This window comes from Loxodonta africana, chromosome 23, assembly GCF_030014295.1.
Source record: "Loxodonta africana isolate mLoxAfr1 chromosome 23, mLoxAfr1.hap2, whole genome shotgun sequence".
In the NCBI taxonomy this organism is placed as follows: domain Eukaryota; kingdom Metazoa; phylum Chordata; class Mammalia; order Proboscidea; family Elephantidae; genus Loxodonta; species Loxodonta africana.
This window is the reverse complement of record NC_087364.1, coordinates 21,690,230-21,705,526: the sequence shown is the minus strand read 5'-3', so window position 1 is coordinate 21,705,526 and position 15,297 is coordinate 21,690,230. Positions and strand designations below refer to the sequence as shown.

Genomic DNA, 15,297 nt, shown 5'->3' with positions numbered 1-15,297 from the left:
ACCAGATACTTACTGAGTGCCTAGCCAGTGCCAAGCAGCATGCAAGGAGGCTAGTGATGCAGTGTGGTGTTCACAACCTTGTTCATATTTAAAATATATGTGTCTCTGGATTGTAAAGAGAGCTAGTCTCCCAGAGTATTAGATCTTGGGATGTATTAGGCCATAGTAGGTATGAATAAGGAGTCCCGGTGGTGCCGTGGTAAAGCACTCAGCTGCTAGCTGAAAGGTCAGTGGTTCGAACCTGCCAGCCGTTCTGCAAGAGAAGAATGTGGCAGCCTGCTTCTGTCAAGATTAAAAATAATTAAAAAAAAAAAAAAAACTGTTGTCATCGAGTCTATTCTAACTCATAATGACCCTCTAGGATACAGTAGCACTGTTCCACTGGGTTTCCAAATCTGTAATTTTTACGGAAGCAGACTGCCATATGAGGACTTGGTAGTTTAAGGAGGCTGAATAATTTGTTCAAGGTCACATGTCTAGGAAGTGGTAGAACCAGGATTTAAAAATCTTTTAAAATTAATTAACTTTTAAAATACAAAGCCAGTGCTCATTACTAGACCAAAGAAAACAAAAAACAAACCTGTTGCCGTTGAATCAATTCTGACTCTTAGCAATCCTATAGGACAAAGTAGAACTGCCCCATAGGGTTTCCTAGGCTGTAGGAACAGGAGGAGCCCCAGTGGTTAAGCTCTCGGCTGCTAACTGCTAGATGTAGTGTGAAGAATATTTTGTATGGTTAGTTCATGAGGGAGTGAGGTCATGCTTATCGTGTGCTTAACACTATACTCAGCACCTAGGAAGCACTCAGTAAAATGTTTGTTGCTGTTTTCTTTTTTTAATACAGGAGCTAAACCTGATCTTGGAGGTGAATTTGAGGAGACATCTAAGAATAGCTTTATATATAGGTTTCTAGTTTTTTTTTTTTTAGTATTTGGAGAGAACTTTTGCCAAAGCTTTGGAATTTGTTCGCTTGTTTGTTTGAATTTATACGATGCCAGTTTCCAGAAAGGATTTGAAATAGATGTCTCACTTACAAGTGTGTTCCAGTTGTGAGGTAACGGAAAAACCACTGAACTAGAACTAAGACGACTTAGCACCAGCTGTAGCTCTCCTAACCAGCCACATGATCCTGGGCGATCCCCTAGTCTAGGTTTTCCCTATCGGATTCTTTGCCTTCTTTATTAATAAGGAAATGGTCAATTTTAGATATTGGTATTTGGGTTTCTCAGGATTGGTGTGTAATCCCTAAAGTCTCATAAATTTGAAAATTATATTCTAAAAGTAAACCCCAGTGCCATCGAGTCGATTCCAACTCATAGCAACCCTATGGAACAGAGTAGAACAGCCCCACCGAGTTTCTAAGGAGCGCCTGGCAACCCTTTGGTTAGCAGCCGTAGCACATAACCGCTATACCACCAGGGTTTCCATTCTAAAAATGGAGATACATAATCTGATATGAATGTAATCTTGCTCCTAAATAAAATATTATCACTCTTCCCAAAGAAGCAATCTTTAACGTGAGTGACTTAACATATAGTCCATTCATAACCTTTCCTCTGCTGAAGCCTCCGAGCAGCCTTCAAGCTAAGGATTGACCCCTTATATAATGGTTCTTGTTTTGGTGGCAGCGATCTACAAAAGGTACTGACTGATGTTGTAAGTTCTAAGACCTTCACTTTCTCACATGGCTATCATGTATTTGGAGCACATGTACGTCTGTTTTACTTGATAAAAGCATAGTATCAGGCTTCATGAGAAGCTTTTTGTCCCTTTTTTTGCAAGTGGAGGTGCTTTTTACCTGGGTGGATTATTAGGGCCAGTTTGGTTATTAGATATAGATAAACAAGGCTAAAAAAAAACAAAAAACCTCTTAGGAGACAAGAAAGATTAAGCCCCTGAAAATGTATATTATTTGGATGCTTCTATCTGTATAAGTTATTACTTAACTATTTTATGAAAAAGGTCATGAAATTTTAACCAACTTTACTGTGTAATTGAAGTGCCTGAGAATCAGATACTGTATCTTGCTGAGTTACAGGTCTTAGTTTTAATTCGATAATTTGGCGTTGAGGAATGTTTTGTTTTCTAGTGTTGGGATTAGCCTTCGATGTATTTTTAAAAGGATTACGGGCCATAGATTTAAGTTTAGTGTCACGTGGTGTCAAAACATAGATTCATTCAGTTACATCTTTTACCGAAATAGCTTTTCCCCACTGATTTTTCCTCATGTGTTAATCAAACACGTGTATAAACCAAAACCCACTGCCATCGAGTCGACTCCGACTCATAGCGACACCTGTATAAAACACCTGAAAATTGCAGTGGTACCTATTAGATTTTTAAAATTGAATACTGTTGGGTTTGTATTGCCTTTCAATTAAAAGGATACAAAATGGTATGGTTTTTCAACATTATTTTTGTGGCAAAGATGTAATGGATCCTCTTTGTTTTGCAGTTACTTCGAGAGCTTAAGCATCCAAACGTCATCTCTCTTCAAAAGGTGTTTCTTTCTCATGCTGATAGGAAAGTGTGGCTTCTGTTTGACTATGCTGAGCATGACCTCTGGGTAAGGTGAATTGCTGGTAGACACAGAGCCCTTACTTTCAGTTCGAAATTGTTGGGAGTGGCTAAATACAGTTGGGAGTTCATCTTACTATGAAAAGACATCCATTTTAGAAACAGAAGTAACCATATAGAATGTAGTTGATGCGTTACCAAGACTAGAATATTTTGCTTTTGTTTTCTTACATTTTCATCCTATCAGTTTGGCCTTTGTAACAGATACTAAAGAAAATGATAGGATCTAAAAAATCATAAACATCTATTCAGTATAATTTCACTGCTATAAAGTCTGAGAAAATAAAACATTAACTATAATAATTTAGTTGTAAATTTTAAACTGCTGATTTCCTGTTCCCCTGTAGAGTAAAAGGATATAAAATGAGTGGTATTGTCATGTAGGGGGGAAAATATGTTATATTTGAAAGACTAGACTGAGATCTAATTATGATTCTATCTGCTATTTGTCATATAGCATTAGGCCAATCTCTTAATGGCCCTGTAGCTGTGGTTACTCCACCTGTAAAATGTGACACTTTTCCTGCCTTTTTTACAGGGTTGTTCTGAGCAACAATTTTGTATTTGGAAAGCTTTCTAAACTAAATGCACTATGATGTAGAAAATTATTATTAATTATTTATTGGCTATCATAATTGATATTCACTATTCTGATGTTTTTTATTTTCATCAGCAATAATGAAGTATTATACTTAATGGGCGTACTCTTCAATGGGAAGAATTCTTTGGGGTAGAGAACTGTACCACAATATGATATTGCATGAAAATAGATTCCAGTATCTGTTGTGACTTTTAATTATCATGTCTGCCTCTGACCCATTATCAGAATATTTTTAGGTACTCAGAAGCAACTAAATATTTGAAGATTTCTCAAAATTGAGTGATTACCAATTTATTAGTTTAGTTAATATGATGGAAATAATGATTCTATATGATACAAATTATAAACTAAGAGTTTAAATTTGTCTTGTTTAAATAGCTGAGGAAGAGCCCTGGTGGCGGAGTGGTTGAGTGCTTTGCTGCTAACTGAAAGGTTGGCTGTTCAAACCCACTAGCTGCTCCAAGAGAGAAAGATGTGGTAGTCTGCTTCCATAAAGATTTACAGCCTTGGAAACCCTATGGGGTGGTTCTCCTCTGTCCTGCAGGGTCACTATGAGTCAGAATCGACTATGGCAGTGAGTTTTTTTTAAATAGCTGAAATACAAACATCTGCCTTCAATCTTTTGCAGTTTACAAAGCACATTATTTTTTTTTAATTGGTTATTTATAAAAGTCTTGGGTAACTATAAAATTTACTTCTTTATTAATTGTAGCAGTTATTTTTTAAAAATCTGAAATACCATTTTGTTTATACATACAGTGAACATCTATAACATGATAGTAAAAGAATTTTGAAGCATATTCACAAAACTTATATCCTAATCATCCTTGTGTGAAGAACATGTTAACATAAATTACAGTTTAAAAAGCAAAACAACAAAAAAGCCCAAAATTACCAATAATAACTACGTCACTACTGTGAACTTTGTGTTTTTTCTGATATTTAATAAAGTCTTTCAACTATTTCATTATGTTTTGCATATTGGCCTATATGTACTAAATTAATGTGGCAGTGCTTTTATTGAAATAAATGGGAGCAAAAACATGTATACTAGTATCATTCTATAAGTAATCATAATATCCTGGCTCATTTTTTAGAAATCTTTGTAACAAACAGTTTACATTTTTCATTCACCTGAGTTTGTGAATCCATATACAGAATCTTGAGATAAAATGAGAACAAATTCCAATAAAATTGTTTAAAAGCAAATTCACGTAGTTTAAAACTGTTTGCTGATTTCCAGAATTAGACTTGTTTACATAATTTTAACTTTAACAGGTTTTAGAAATTGAAACTAATCTGGGTTTCATATGCTCTCAGATTCATAAGAAATATTTTCAATCTATTTGTAGATACTTATTTTGCATGACTAAATGTGATTTCTTTGGAACTTTTTTTTAGAACTTACCTACAGAGTAGTTTTGCAGAAGAAAATATATGAACACATGAAATTTTCTCTGTTTTATGAAGTTATTGTCCATGGATCATGTTGATTGTAAATTATATATTTTTTCTTTCTTTGGTTTTTAACTTCTTTTATTTTAAAAGAAATCTAATCAAATCAAACTGGGGTTTTATTAATTAAAAATTGAACACTTACCATACTCGACTCTAAAATGAAATCAAATTATGTAATCCAAACTTGGGGCAAATTTTCTAGACTAGTTAATAAACAGGATTTTTAATACAACACAATAAAGCATAGGAGATAGAATTGCATTCAGTATGATTTACAGCAGGCTTGTGTCACAGTATTTAATTTTACACCTAGGTATGAATTGATTATACATTAGCAAATACGTTTCATGTAATATTGCCAGGTATGTATAGATAGTTTTATCATCATTTTTTATTTTTTTATTAATACTCATTTTAGTCAAGTAAGTATTTTTAAAGTTCATTTTAATGAAAACCAAAAGATAATTAATTGTACTAAAACCTACTCCTTTATCCATTTAATTTTCTTATTTTATTGGAATGTTGAAGTAGCATTGGCGGGGGTGAGACAGCAATGGGTAACAGAATACTTGGGTGTTTTACATACCACATATTTGGTATATAGCCCTGGAATATAAAGAAAATGAAGGTAAGAAATTAGCCCACCATAGTTTTTTGCAGTTATAAAATATTGGTAAAAAAGTAACTTGTAATACTGTAATGAAAATGTTAACCGAAGAAATGTAAATGAATTGATTATTTTACCTCTTCTACATACTTGTTCCTTTCATTCTTAACCCTTGAAAGCTTTTAATTTAATTAATTAATTAATTAATTAAAAAAAAAAGTGCTATATTTGTGTTAAGCTTTGAAAGCCAGTGGATCTTCTTCCCAAGGAGAGCAGACTTGATTGTCACATCACATCATAGGGTAGGTGACAGGACATTTTAGATTATTAAAGAGTTGTAGCTCTGTTTTGTTTGCCTGCCATTAAATACATTAAAAAAAAAAAAAAAGATTGAGAAGAAAGTTAGAAATAGCACACTGCTGCTAGTAAAACATGGATTGATCATATAGAATATGCACCAACTGAGACACTTTACCTTCCCACCAGGTATTTTTGGCTGTATGTTTTTTCTTCTGGAAAATAAAACTCCTTTACTCATTCATCATTAGTTACGCCATACGCCTATTTTAATTGTTTACTAATTTCCCGAATGCATTTACTATTCACTTACACATATTGGTTATGAATCTGCTCTGTACAACACTAGGTGTAGGGTGTGTACAGTGGTGCTCAAGACAGAGCTGACTCTAGCTGACTTAGAGAAAAATCCAAACCAAAACCGTTGCCGTCGAGTCGATGCCGACTCCTAGCGACCCTCTAGGACGGAGATACCCTGCAGTTGAAGAGTGCTTTAATGAAAATGAAGAGGCCTGTCAGGAGAATTTGAAACTTTGGATCTTGTTCAGTTGAGGTGCATTTACTTATAAAGTGATTTTTATATTTATTAATTGGTATTTTGTTTTACTGGGTGTCCAGTACCATTATACCTAGGAAACTTGAATGGTAGATGATACAAGGCTGTTTTTGTTGTTGTTGTTTTAATCTGAGTCTTTCATATTTCTAAGTTATTTCTAGTGTGAACTGCTCATTTGCATGTTATCATTTCTTCATCCTTATATGTATTTATTGAAATATCTCCCTCCTTGCTTGCTTTATAACCCATATGTCATAAGTAGGTACCATATCTATGCTGTCCCTGCTAGCCAGCAGTATATCTTGAAATTTGTTTTGTTTTCCTTTTCAGCACTACGCAATAAAAGAGACTCTGTTCTTGAAAATTTCTACCAAATAACAGGAGTAAAGTATACTCTGAAAGATAGTAAATTTTAATTACTCTTTTAAAATAAACTCACAGTATTACCTGCTTCTCTGTTATAATCATTTATTTTCTGAGCCTCTGTGTGATAGGCTTAGAAAATGAAATTTTAGCCTTAGTTATTGGGAAATCTTAAAGTTATTTTATTCAGCAGAATGTGGAGTTTTATTTTCAGTATCTTTGGGAATCCCTGAATGTTTCTTTTTCTGTTAGGAAAATATACATCAAATTGTCTTTCCCTCTCTCCTTTTTTAAGCTTCTGTTGATATTTTTCTTTCTTTCAGCATATAATCAAGTTTCACAGAGCTTCTAAAGCAAATAAGAAGCCAGTTCAGTTACCTCGGGGAATGGTGAAGTCACTATTGTATCAGATCCTAGATGGGATTCACTACCTGCACGCTAACTGGGTCTTGCACAGGGATTTGGTAAGTCAATCTGCAGTTGGGTGTCAGTGGGAAAGAAGCATTTACAGGTGGACACTTTTCTACTTGTGTGTAGATAACGGTGTGTTATGATATGCTGAGGCTGCAGGCCTGCAGACGTTATGGAGGGAGTGGAGGTGCTACAGGCTGAAAGCCTAGGCTAGCCCTGTGCTTTGTGTATAACACACCCTGCTTCTCTGCAGAAGTAAAAAAGAACATATTTGTTTTCCTAAGCTTTTGTTTGCTTTTGAGTCCGTAAATAAAGCGCTGATTTGTTTTACATTGATTTTAGGTGCCAGACATCCTCTAGAAATTGATATATTCATGAATAACTTGAAAACAAAACTTCTGGAGCCTACTACTGAGTACTAGGTTATGTATTAAGAGAAGAATACATTGATACAGCCTGCTTTTTTTTTTTTTTTTTAAACAACCCCACTAATTGGTTGGGGTGCCCTGGTGGTGCAGTGGTTAAGTGCTCAGCTGTTAACTAAAGGGTCAGCGGTTCGAACCCACCAGCTGCTCCACAGGAGAAAGATGTGGCAGTCTGCTTCCTAAAGATTACAGCCTTGGAAACCCTCTGGGGCAGTTCTGGTCTGTCCTATAGGGTCGTTAATGAGTTGGAGTCAGCTCGATGGCAGCAGGTAATTGGTTGGAACCCTGATGGCACAGTGGCTAAGCACTCGGCTGCTAACTGAAAGGTTGGCAGTTCAAACCCACCATTTGGTCTGCGGGAGAAAAATGTGGCAGTCTGCTTCTGCAAATGTTACAGTCTTGGAAACCCTGTGGGGCAGTTCTGCTATATCCTGTAATGTCTCTCTCTATGGGTCAGTTGACTTGACAGCAACAGGTTGGTTTGTTTGTTTTATTGGTTTGCAATTTTTTGGCCAGGGCCTTTATTAATCATAATTGACGTATATTATTGAGAATCCTTGCTGTTTTCAAGTGTATTAACTTTTTAAGAATTTGGAAATTTCAGGAATTGGCTTTCTTATTTTTGTTTTATGTGGCAAAATGATTTATGCTTTCTTTCCCCCTCTAGGATATTATTGTTCAATAAGTCTTCATAAATTTAAATTATTTAAACCTCAGATTGCCCTTTCTTATTATATAATTACATAGTGCTTTTATTATTCTTTTCTTTGTAAAGGCAGTAATTGTAGTAAAGGTTTCTAACAGTGCATTCTTTTCAATCAGTTATAAGCACAATGCTGAAAATGGTAATTTTGTCTCTAAGCACATGTATTTTAGTAACACATAGAGAAAAAAGCCATGTAGAGTTTGAGAGCGACCTGACCTGGCCCCTCATGCAGACATTATTTCCAAGCTGTGCAATGTTTAATGCAGTAAATCTCTGGCCCTCAAATTAGCTATTCCAGTGTCATGATTTCTCTTTTTTTCGTCTAATTTCAATAAATTTCCTTGAAAGACATACAGTGGTACTTATTTTATGTCCAGTTATTATACCTAGAAAGTATTTAGAGATTAGGACCAATAACACAGCAGAAATTTGGTTGAAAGAACTTTTTCCTTTATGTACACTTTAATTTTAACAGGATTACAACATTTTACTTCAAGCAGTGGATTTACAGAACAGAAATAAGATGGATGCTCATAAAGACGTGCTCTTTATGAAGCTGAAAATTAATTTTAGTCTCTAGGGGTAGAGTCAAGTTAGGGAAAATTTTTTACAGTTTTTATGCTACTGACCATTTTTATGATCTCCGAAAGAATAACATGCTGTGATTAAAGGGCATTTTTTCCCCATTGAGTCAGTTATGCCAAGATAGCTCTAGGTTTTCTTTTCTTTCTGAATCAGTTTTTCTTCAATTTATAAATATGCTTATCGAATAAATACAAACTGACTTTTTAAAGCATATTTAAATTTTTATGTTAATAATATAGAGTACACTTGAACCACTTATATAGTAAAACCTGCGAAAGTCAGAATCCGTGTAAGGCAGAAACTTGTCAGAGAAGGAAAACTCAAATATTTTACACTAATAGAGAGCGATAGAAAAATGGTAAGACTGCACGCTGTCAAAGGCAGAAAACATGTGAGACCTGGAAAAACAAGGCAGTCCTGTCTAGTTCCCGCTCTCACAGGTTTCACTGTAATAGTACTAGCTACAGCAGTGAAAATAATTAAGAGGCCTAATTTCTTTTATCTCCCTTTTAGATAGGCTCTTTCTACTGGTATACTTTAAACGAATTCCCTGTGACATAGAGAACAGATAATTTCCAAGGTCTCTCTTAGTAGTGTGCCCAAGGTGGGGGCAATGGGAGCAGTCCACCTAGGTGCAGGCAACAAGGGGATACTTTGTCTGTAGACAATTTAGAAACTATAATAAAAGAGACTAAAATGAGAGCTTTTTATTGTCGCCGTATCCTGGCAATTCTGAATATTATCAGCAATAAAATATTCCTCATCAGTTGAGCAAATCACTCTCATTCCTCTACCCCTCTCGATATGCTACTGCTATTAGTCTGTTTATCCAAAATATTTTCCACGCTGTAAACACCGTTTGTCTTCTGCTGCCTCCTTTGTTTTCCCTATTTGAAATGAGATTTCCCATATGTTCTGTTCATGACTTGTTAGTGCTCTTTCTAAGTATCTAATCTTCTATGTGCCTCAGGTACACAGAGACCTACTGAACCATTGTTTCATTAAATGATAGCCTCTGCCCCTAATCTTGGTCTTACTGGTCCAGAATTAGGCTTCTGGAGAGGTCATCCATAACACTTCAGTTCCTGAAGGAAAGGTTCGTTATCATATTTTTTTAAAATGTGCCCATCTTCGTGCCAATTGAGAATTAAATTTTGGAGTTTTGATATTATGTAGTTTTTCAACTTTTGCTACATATGATATTAATACATGTAGTAATAGAATGTTTACTCTCAAAGGCATTATTCAAAAACTGTATGTCTTTTTTTTAGCCCTCCTTCCTAAGTATTTGTTAGTATTTGCAGATGAAATATTTACCCTATAAGAACAAATACTAATGGTTAATTATATTCTTTGCTCCTTTTCAGTCAGGTTTAGATAAAATGTAGCAATGCTTACCTTAACAGATCTACATAGGTAATGTTATAAATTGGACCAATTGGTTGAGTTACCAACTTAGCAAAAGAAACTTCATACGAGGTATGCTTATCTCTAAGGTCGATAATTGGCATAAACCACCTAAAAACACCATTTTAATAATACCTCGGAATGTTATTGAAGCTTTTGTTTAATGAAATTTGCTTTATTATTAGTAGAAATACTGGTTTCAGATAGTAGGTTTTGAACTCCTTTTTAGTAAATATTTACTGTTATGTTTCTTGATAGAAAATGGAGATTTAATAATTCTGGAAGCCTTACTGGAAACCCTGGTGGTGTAGTGGTTAAGTGCTATGGCTGCTAACCAAAAGGTTGGCAGTTCAAATCCAGCAGGCGCCCCTTGGAAACTCTATGGAGGGCAGTTCTAATCCGCCCTATAGGGTCGCTATGAGTCAGAATCAACTTGACGGCAACAGGTTTTTTTTTTTTTTTGGAAGCCTTATTAAACTGAAAGTGGTAATACGTGCATATATATTAGTGTTTTAAGGCCAGAAAGGAAACACATACAATATTTATTTTTGTAAGGTAATTTATGGATCCAAACCAAACTTTTTAGTTTTTAGTTTTAGAACATTAAAATATATTATGCGTACATGAGTTGATTCACATGTCCACACAGAGGCCTGAGTTTGCGTGAGTGAGTGTGTGTGTGTGTGTGAAGTTAATGTTTTCTTTCTCTTGACCTGCTCCCTTCCCCTTTCATCTTTTGTTCCCTTCTCTCCTTGGGAAATGCAAAGTTTGACTAATAGTCAAATGCCAGTGGTTCCAGTATTAACATTTTATGAAAATGAGTAAATAGAGGCACAACAAGTTGAAGTAATGTGGGAAAAATTATTTCAATAAATTTTTTTTAAATTTTGTGTAAAATGGGAGTATTGGCTTAAGGAATATTAAGGATTTCCACCCCCTGCTATAAAGAGGAACTATTTGGGAAATATTAATGAAAAATTCAAATAAATATATATTCAAGTGAAACAAAAAAAAATATCAGTGATTCGTAATAAGGAAAGGATTGAAGTCTGGTAACCTGATTGCGTTGGGTTGGTGGTTTTTCTCAGTCCATTTAAATAAAAAGGCATGAAGCACCAAATCACGTTTGATGGTTTTTGTGTAGAAGCTAAGGATTGATTTGGCAATTGCTTCTGAACTCTCTTCTCTGAAAAGTCATTCCTCCAGGATAGTTAAATCGCACTGCAAGAGGATGAGAATGTTCCACTACCAGTGCCCGTGTCATGGCCGTGTTGAGAATGCCCAGACCAATTCACTCTGTCAATCTGGCCTCTTTCAATAGAACTGATTATTTTTTAATACAACTTTAAAAATTTAGGACTGGTTTTCTTGTGTAGTTTGTGAAAATAAATTTCAAAGTCAGTTACCTTTTCTTTCAAAAATTCTACGATAAATTAAAATTTTGAAACATACTGCCAAATATATATGAATCCTTGTGGCATAGTGTTAAGAGTTTGGCTGCTAACCAAAAGGTCACAGTTCGAATCCACCAGGCGCTCCTTGGACACCCTGTGGGGCAGTTCTGCTCTGTTCTATAGGACCGCTATGAGTCAGAATTGACTTAACAGCAACAGGTTTAATTTTTTTGGTTTTTTAGTATTTGTGAAGGAGCCTAGTGACAGAATGGCAGCACTTGGCTGCTAGCCAAAAGTTCCTTTGTTCAAACCCACCAGCCACTCCACAAATCTGCTCCCATAAAGATTACAGCCTAGGAAAAACGGCATAGAACAGTTCTACTCTGCTACATGGGGTTGCTCTGAGTTGGAATCGACTTGACACCCAACAACAATTGTTTTTGTGAACTCAAGTGAAAGGACAGACGCTCCAGTCTGATTCCAATCCCCTTTACCCTTCTCACTTCTTAAACTTATTTTCCAGCCAACCCAGACTATTTTCTTTCTTTTCTAGGTGAAAGTTTACAGCTCAGGTTAACTTCTTATACAAAAATTTATACACATATTGTTATGTGGCATTAGTTGCAGTCCCTATAATGTGACAGCACACTCCTGCTTTCCACCCCAGGTTTCCTGTGTCCACTCAACCAGTTCCTGTCCCTTCCTGCCTTCTCATCCTGCCTCCAGACAGATGCCCCACCCATTTGGTCTCATGTATCTGATTGAACTAAGAAGCACACTCTTCACGAGTATTATTTTATGTTTTATAGTCCAGTCTAATGTTTGTCTGAAGAGTGGGCTTCAGAATCCAGAGTGTTTTCTTTGTCCCGACAGCCTGAACCCTCTCTTCCTTTCCGCTCCATCCTCTGAAATCCTATTCATTCTTTAAGGTTCTGTTCACATTACCTTATTTCTGAAGCCCTCCCTTATCATACTAGCTGGAAACTATTTACATCTAAAATCCTAAAAACCATCATTTGCTCATAACGCAAATTCAAGCTGAAACTGAAGAAAATCAGAGCAAGTCCACAAGTCAACGACCTTGAGTATAGCCCACCTGAATTTAGAGACCATCTCAAGAATAGATTTGACGCGTTGAACACTAATGACTGAAGACAAGACAAGTCGTGGAAGGACATCAAGGACATCATACATGTAGAAAGCAAGAGGTTATTGAAAAGACAGGAAAGAAAGAGAAGACCAAGATGGATGTCAGAGGAGACTCTGAAACTTGCTCTCGAATGTTAAGCAGCTAAAGCAAAATGAAGAAATGATGAAGTAAAAGAACTGAAGATTTCAAAGGGCAGCTCGAGAAGACAAAGTAGAGTGTTATAATGACATATGCAAAGAGCCAGAGGTAGAAAACCAATAGGGAAGAACATAGTCTGCGTTTCTCAAGCTGAAAGAACTGAAGAAAAAATTCAAGCCTCGAATTGCAGTAGTGAAGGATTCTGTGGGAAAATCTTAAACAACACAGGAAGCATCAAAAGAAGATGGAAGGAATATACTGAGTCATTATACCAAAAAGAATTAGTCGATGTTCAACCATTTCAAGAGACAGCATGTGATGAGGAACCAATAATACTGAAGGAAGAAGTCCAAGCTGTACTGAAGGCACTGGAAAAAACAAGACTCCAGGTATTGACAGGATATCAATTGAGATGTTTCAGCAAATGGATGCAGTGCTGGAAATGCTTACTCGTCTATGCCAAGAAATATGGAAGACAGCTTCCTAGTCAACTGACTGGAAGAGATCCGTATTTATGCCCTTTCCCAGGCTCTGCTTCAGTCCTCGGCTGAATGCAGAAATTATAGAACAATATCATTAATATCACACGCAAGCAAAATTTTGCTGCAGATGATTCAAAAGCGGCCGCAGCAGTATATCGACATGGAACTGCCGGAAATTCAGGCCGGTTTCAGAAGAGGCTGTGGAACCACAGATATCATTGCTGATGTCAGGTGGATCCTGGCTGAAAGCAGAAAATACCAGAAGGATGTTTACCTGTGTTTTATTGACTATGCAAAGGCATTCGACTGTGTGGATCATAACAAACTATGGATAACAGTGTGAAGAATGAGAATTCCAGAACACTTAATCGTGCTCATGAGGAACCTGTACATAGATCAAGAGGAAGTTGTTCGGACAGAACAAGGGGATGCTGAGTGGTTTAAAGTCAGGAAAGGTGGGCTTCAGGGTTGCATCCTTTCACTGTACCTATTCAATCTGTATGCCGAGCAAATAATCTGAGAAGGTGGGCTGTATGAAGAAGAATGGGGCATCAGGATTGAAGGAAGACTCATTAACAACCTGCGTTATGCAGCTGAAACAACTTTGCTTGTTAAAAGTGAAGAGGACTTGAAGCACTTACTGATGAAGATCAAAGACCACAACCTTCAGTATGGATTACACCTCAACATAAGGAAAACAAAAATCCTCACAACTGGGCCAATAGGCAACATCATGATAAACAACGAAAAGATTGAAGTTGTCAAGGATTTCGTTTTACTTGTACCTATAATCAACACCCATGGAAGCAGCAGTCAAAAAAATCAAAAGATGCATTGCATTGAACAAATCTGCTGCAAAGGACCTTTTTAAAGTCTTGAAAAGCAAAGATGTCACCTTGAAGACTAAGGTGTGCCTGACCCAGGCTATGGTATTTCCAGTCACATCATATGCATGTGAAAGCTGGGCATTGAATAAGGAAGACTGTAGAAGAATTGATGCCTTTGAATTGTGTTGGTGATGAATATTGAATATACCATGGACTGCCAAAAGAACGAACAAATCTGTCTTAGAAGAAGTACAACCAGAATGTTCCTTAGAAGCAAGAATGGTGAGACTGTGTCTTACATACTTTGGATATGTTGTCAGGAGGGATCAGTCCCTGGAGAAGGACATCATGGTTGGCAAAGTACAGCACCAGCGGAAAAGAGGAAGACCCTCAAGGAGGTGGATTGACACAGTGACCGCAACAATGGGCTCAAGCATAACGATTGTAAGGATGACGCAGGACTGGGCAGTGTTTCATTCTGTTGTGCATAGGGTCGCTATGAGTCGGAACCTACTCGATGGCACCTAACAACAACAAAATCCTGTAGCAGTTACTTTGAAGTACCCATGGAATACTTACTAGTGTTAGTCATATGCTCTTATTCCATTACACTCTCCTGAAGGCAAAGTCTGTGACTTAATGCTCATTTGTATCCCACTTGATGCCTAGGAGAATAACTTGTCTATACAGTATTGTTCACAGTATTTGTTGAATGAATGAATGAACTAGCTTGCCTGTAACAGAAACAACGTGGCTTCCGAAGTTTTTCTCTATAGGTTCCTTCTGGTATCTCCCGCTGTTTCCCCACACGTACAGCCATGTTCACACTCTGCCACATTTCTTTTCACTACCCTCTTGATCTCCGCTACAATTTACAGTAGAGGAACAGTGCCCAAAACTTGTTTCTGTGCTGTGATTTTACTGCACTAAAATAGTACGGGAAAACCTTTCTTTTCCATTCATACTACATTTTTAATCCTTAGCAGCAGCCTTCTTCTTTCTTCCTGAAAGTACTCAACACTTACCAGTCAGTTTTAAGGCCACTCCACTAATGATACTGATCTGTTGATCACTCTCTTCCTCTCCCCAATATTTTTGTCCCACACAGTGAAACCTATCTGCTGACCCTTTGCCTGTTTGTTCTCATGTTCTCTGTCTTTTTTTTTTTTTTTCTCTCCCCAGTTTTTTCTTAAACCTTAAGACCGGAATATCCATAATAGTTCGTTTATACCCCTCACTTTATCCAAAAACATCTTAAGGTCTCCTCTACGTAAATTACTCTTTAATTGTAGATAAGGTGGTAATACCTGCCT

General features: G+C 36.5%; 1 protein-coding gene across 10 annotated transcripts in view; it reads left to right on the top strand.

The window, feature by feature from the left end:
- Positions 1 to 15,297, top strand: part of CDK8 (cyclin dependent kinase 8) — a 174,446-nt gene that overhangs the window by 99,499 nt on the left and 59,650 nt on the right. For 6 of the 10 annotated variants that reach the window (XM_010593965.3, XM_010593964.3, XM_010593963.3 and 3 more), the window contains 2 exons: positions 2,456 to 2,566; positions 6,783 to 6,923. In XM_010593965.3, the coding sequence (XP_010592267.1) occupies positions 2,456 to 2,566; positions 6,783 to 6,923 (252 nt within the window). Of the gene's footprint in view, positions 1 to 2,455; positions 2,567 to 6,782; positions 6,924 to 15,297 lie in introns of those variants that run through there. The other 4 variants (XM_023553134.2, XM_064275332.1, XM_023553135.2 and 1 more) reach the window with 4 other exon arrangements.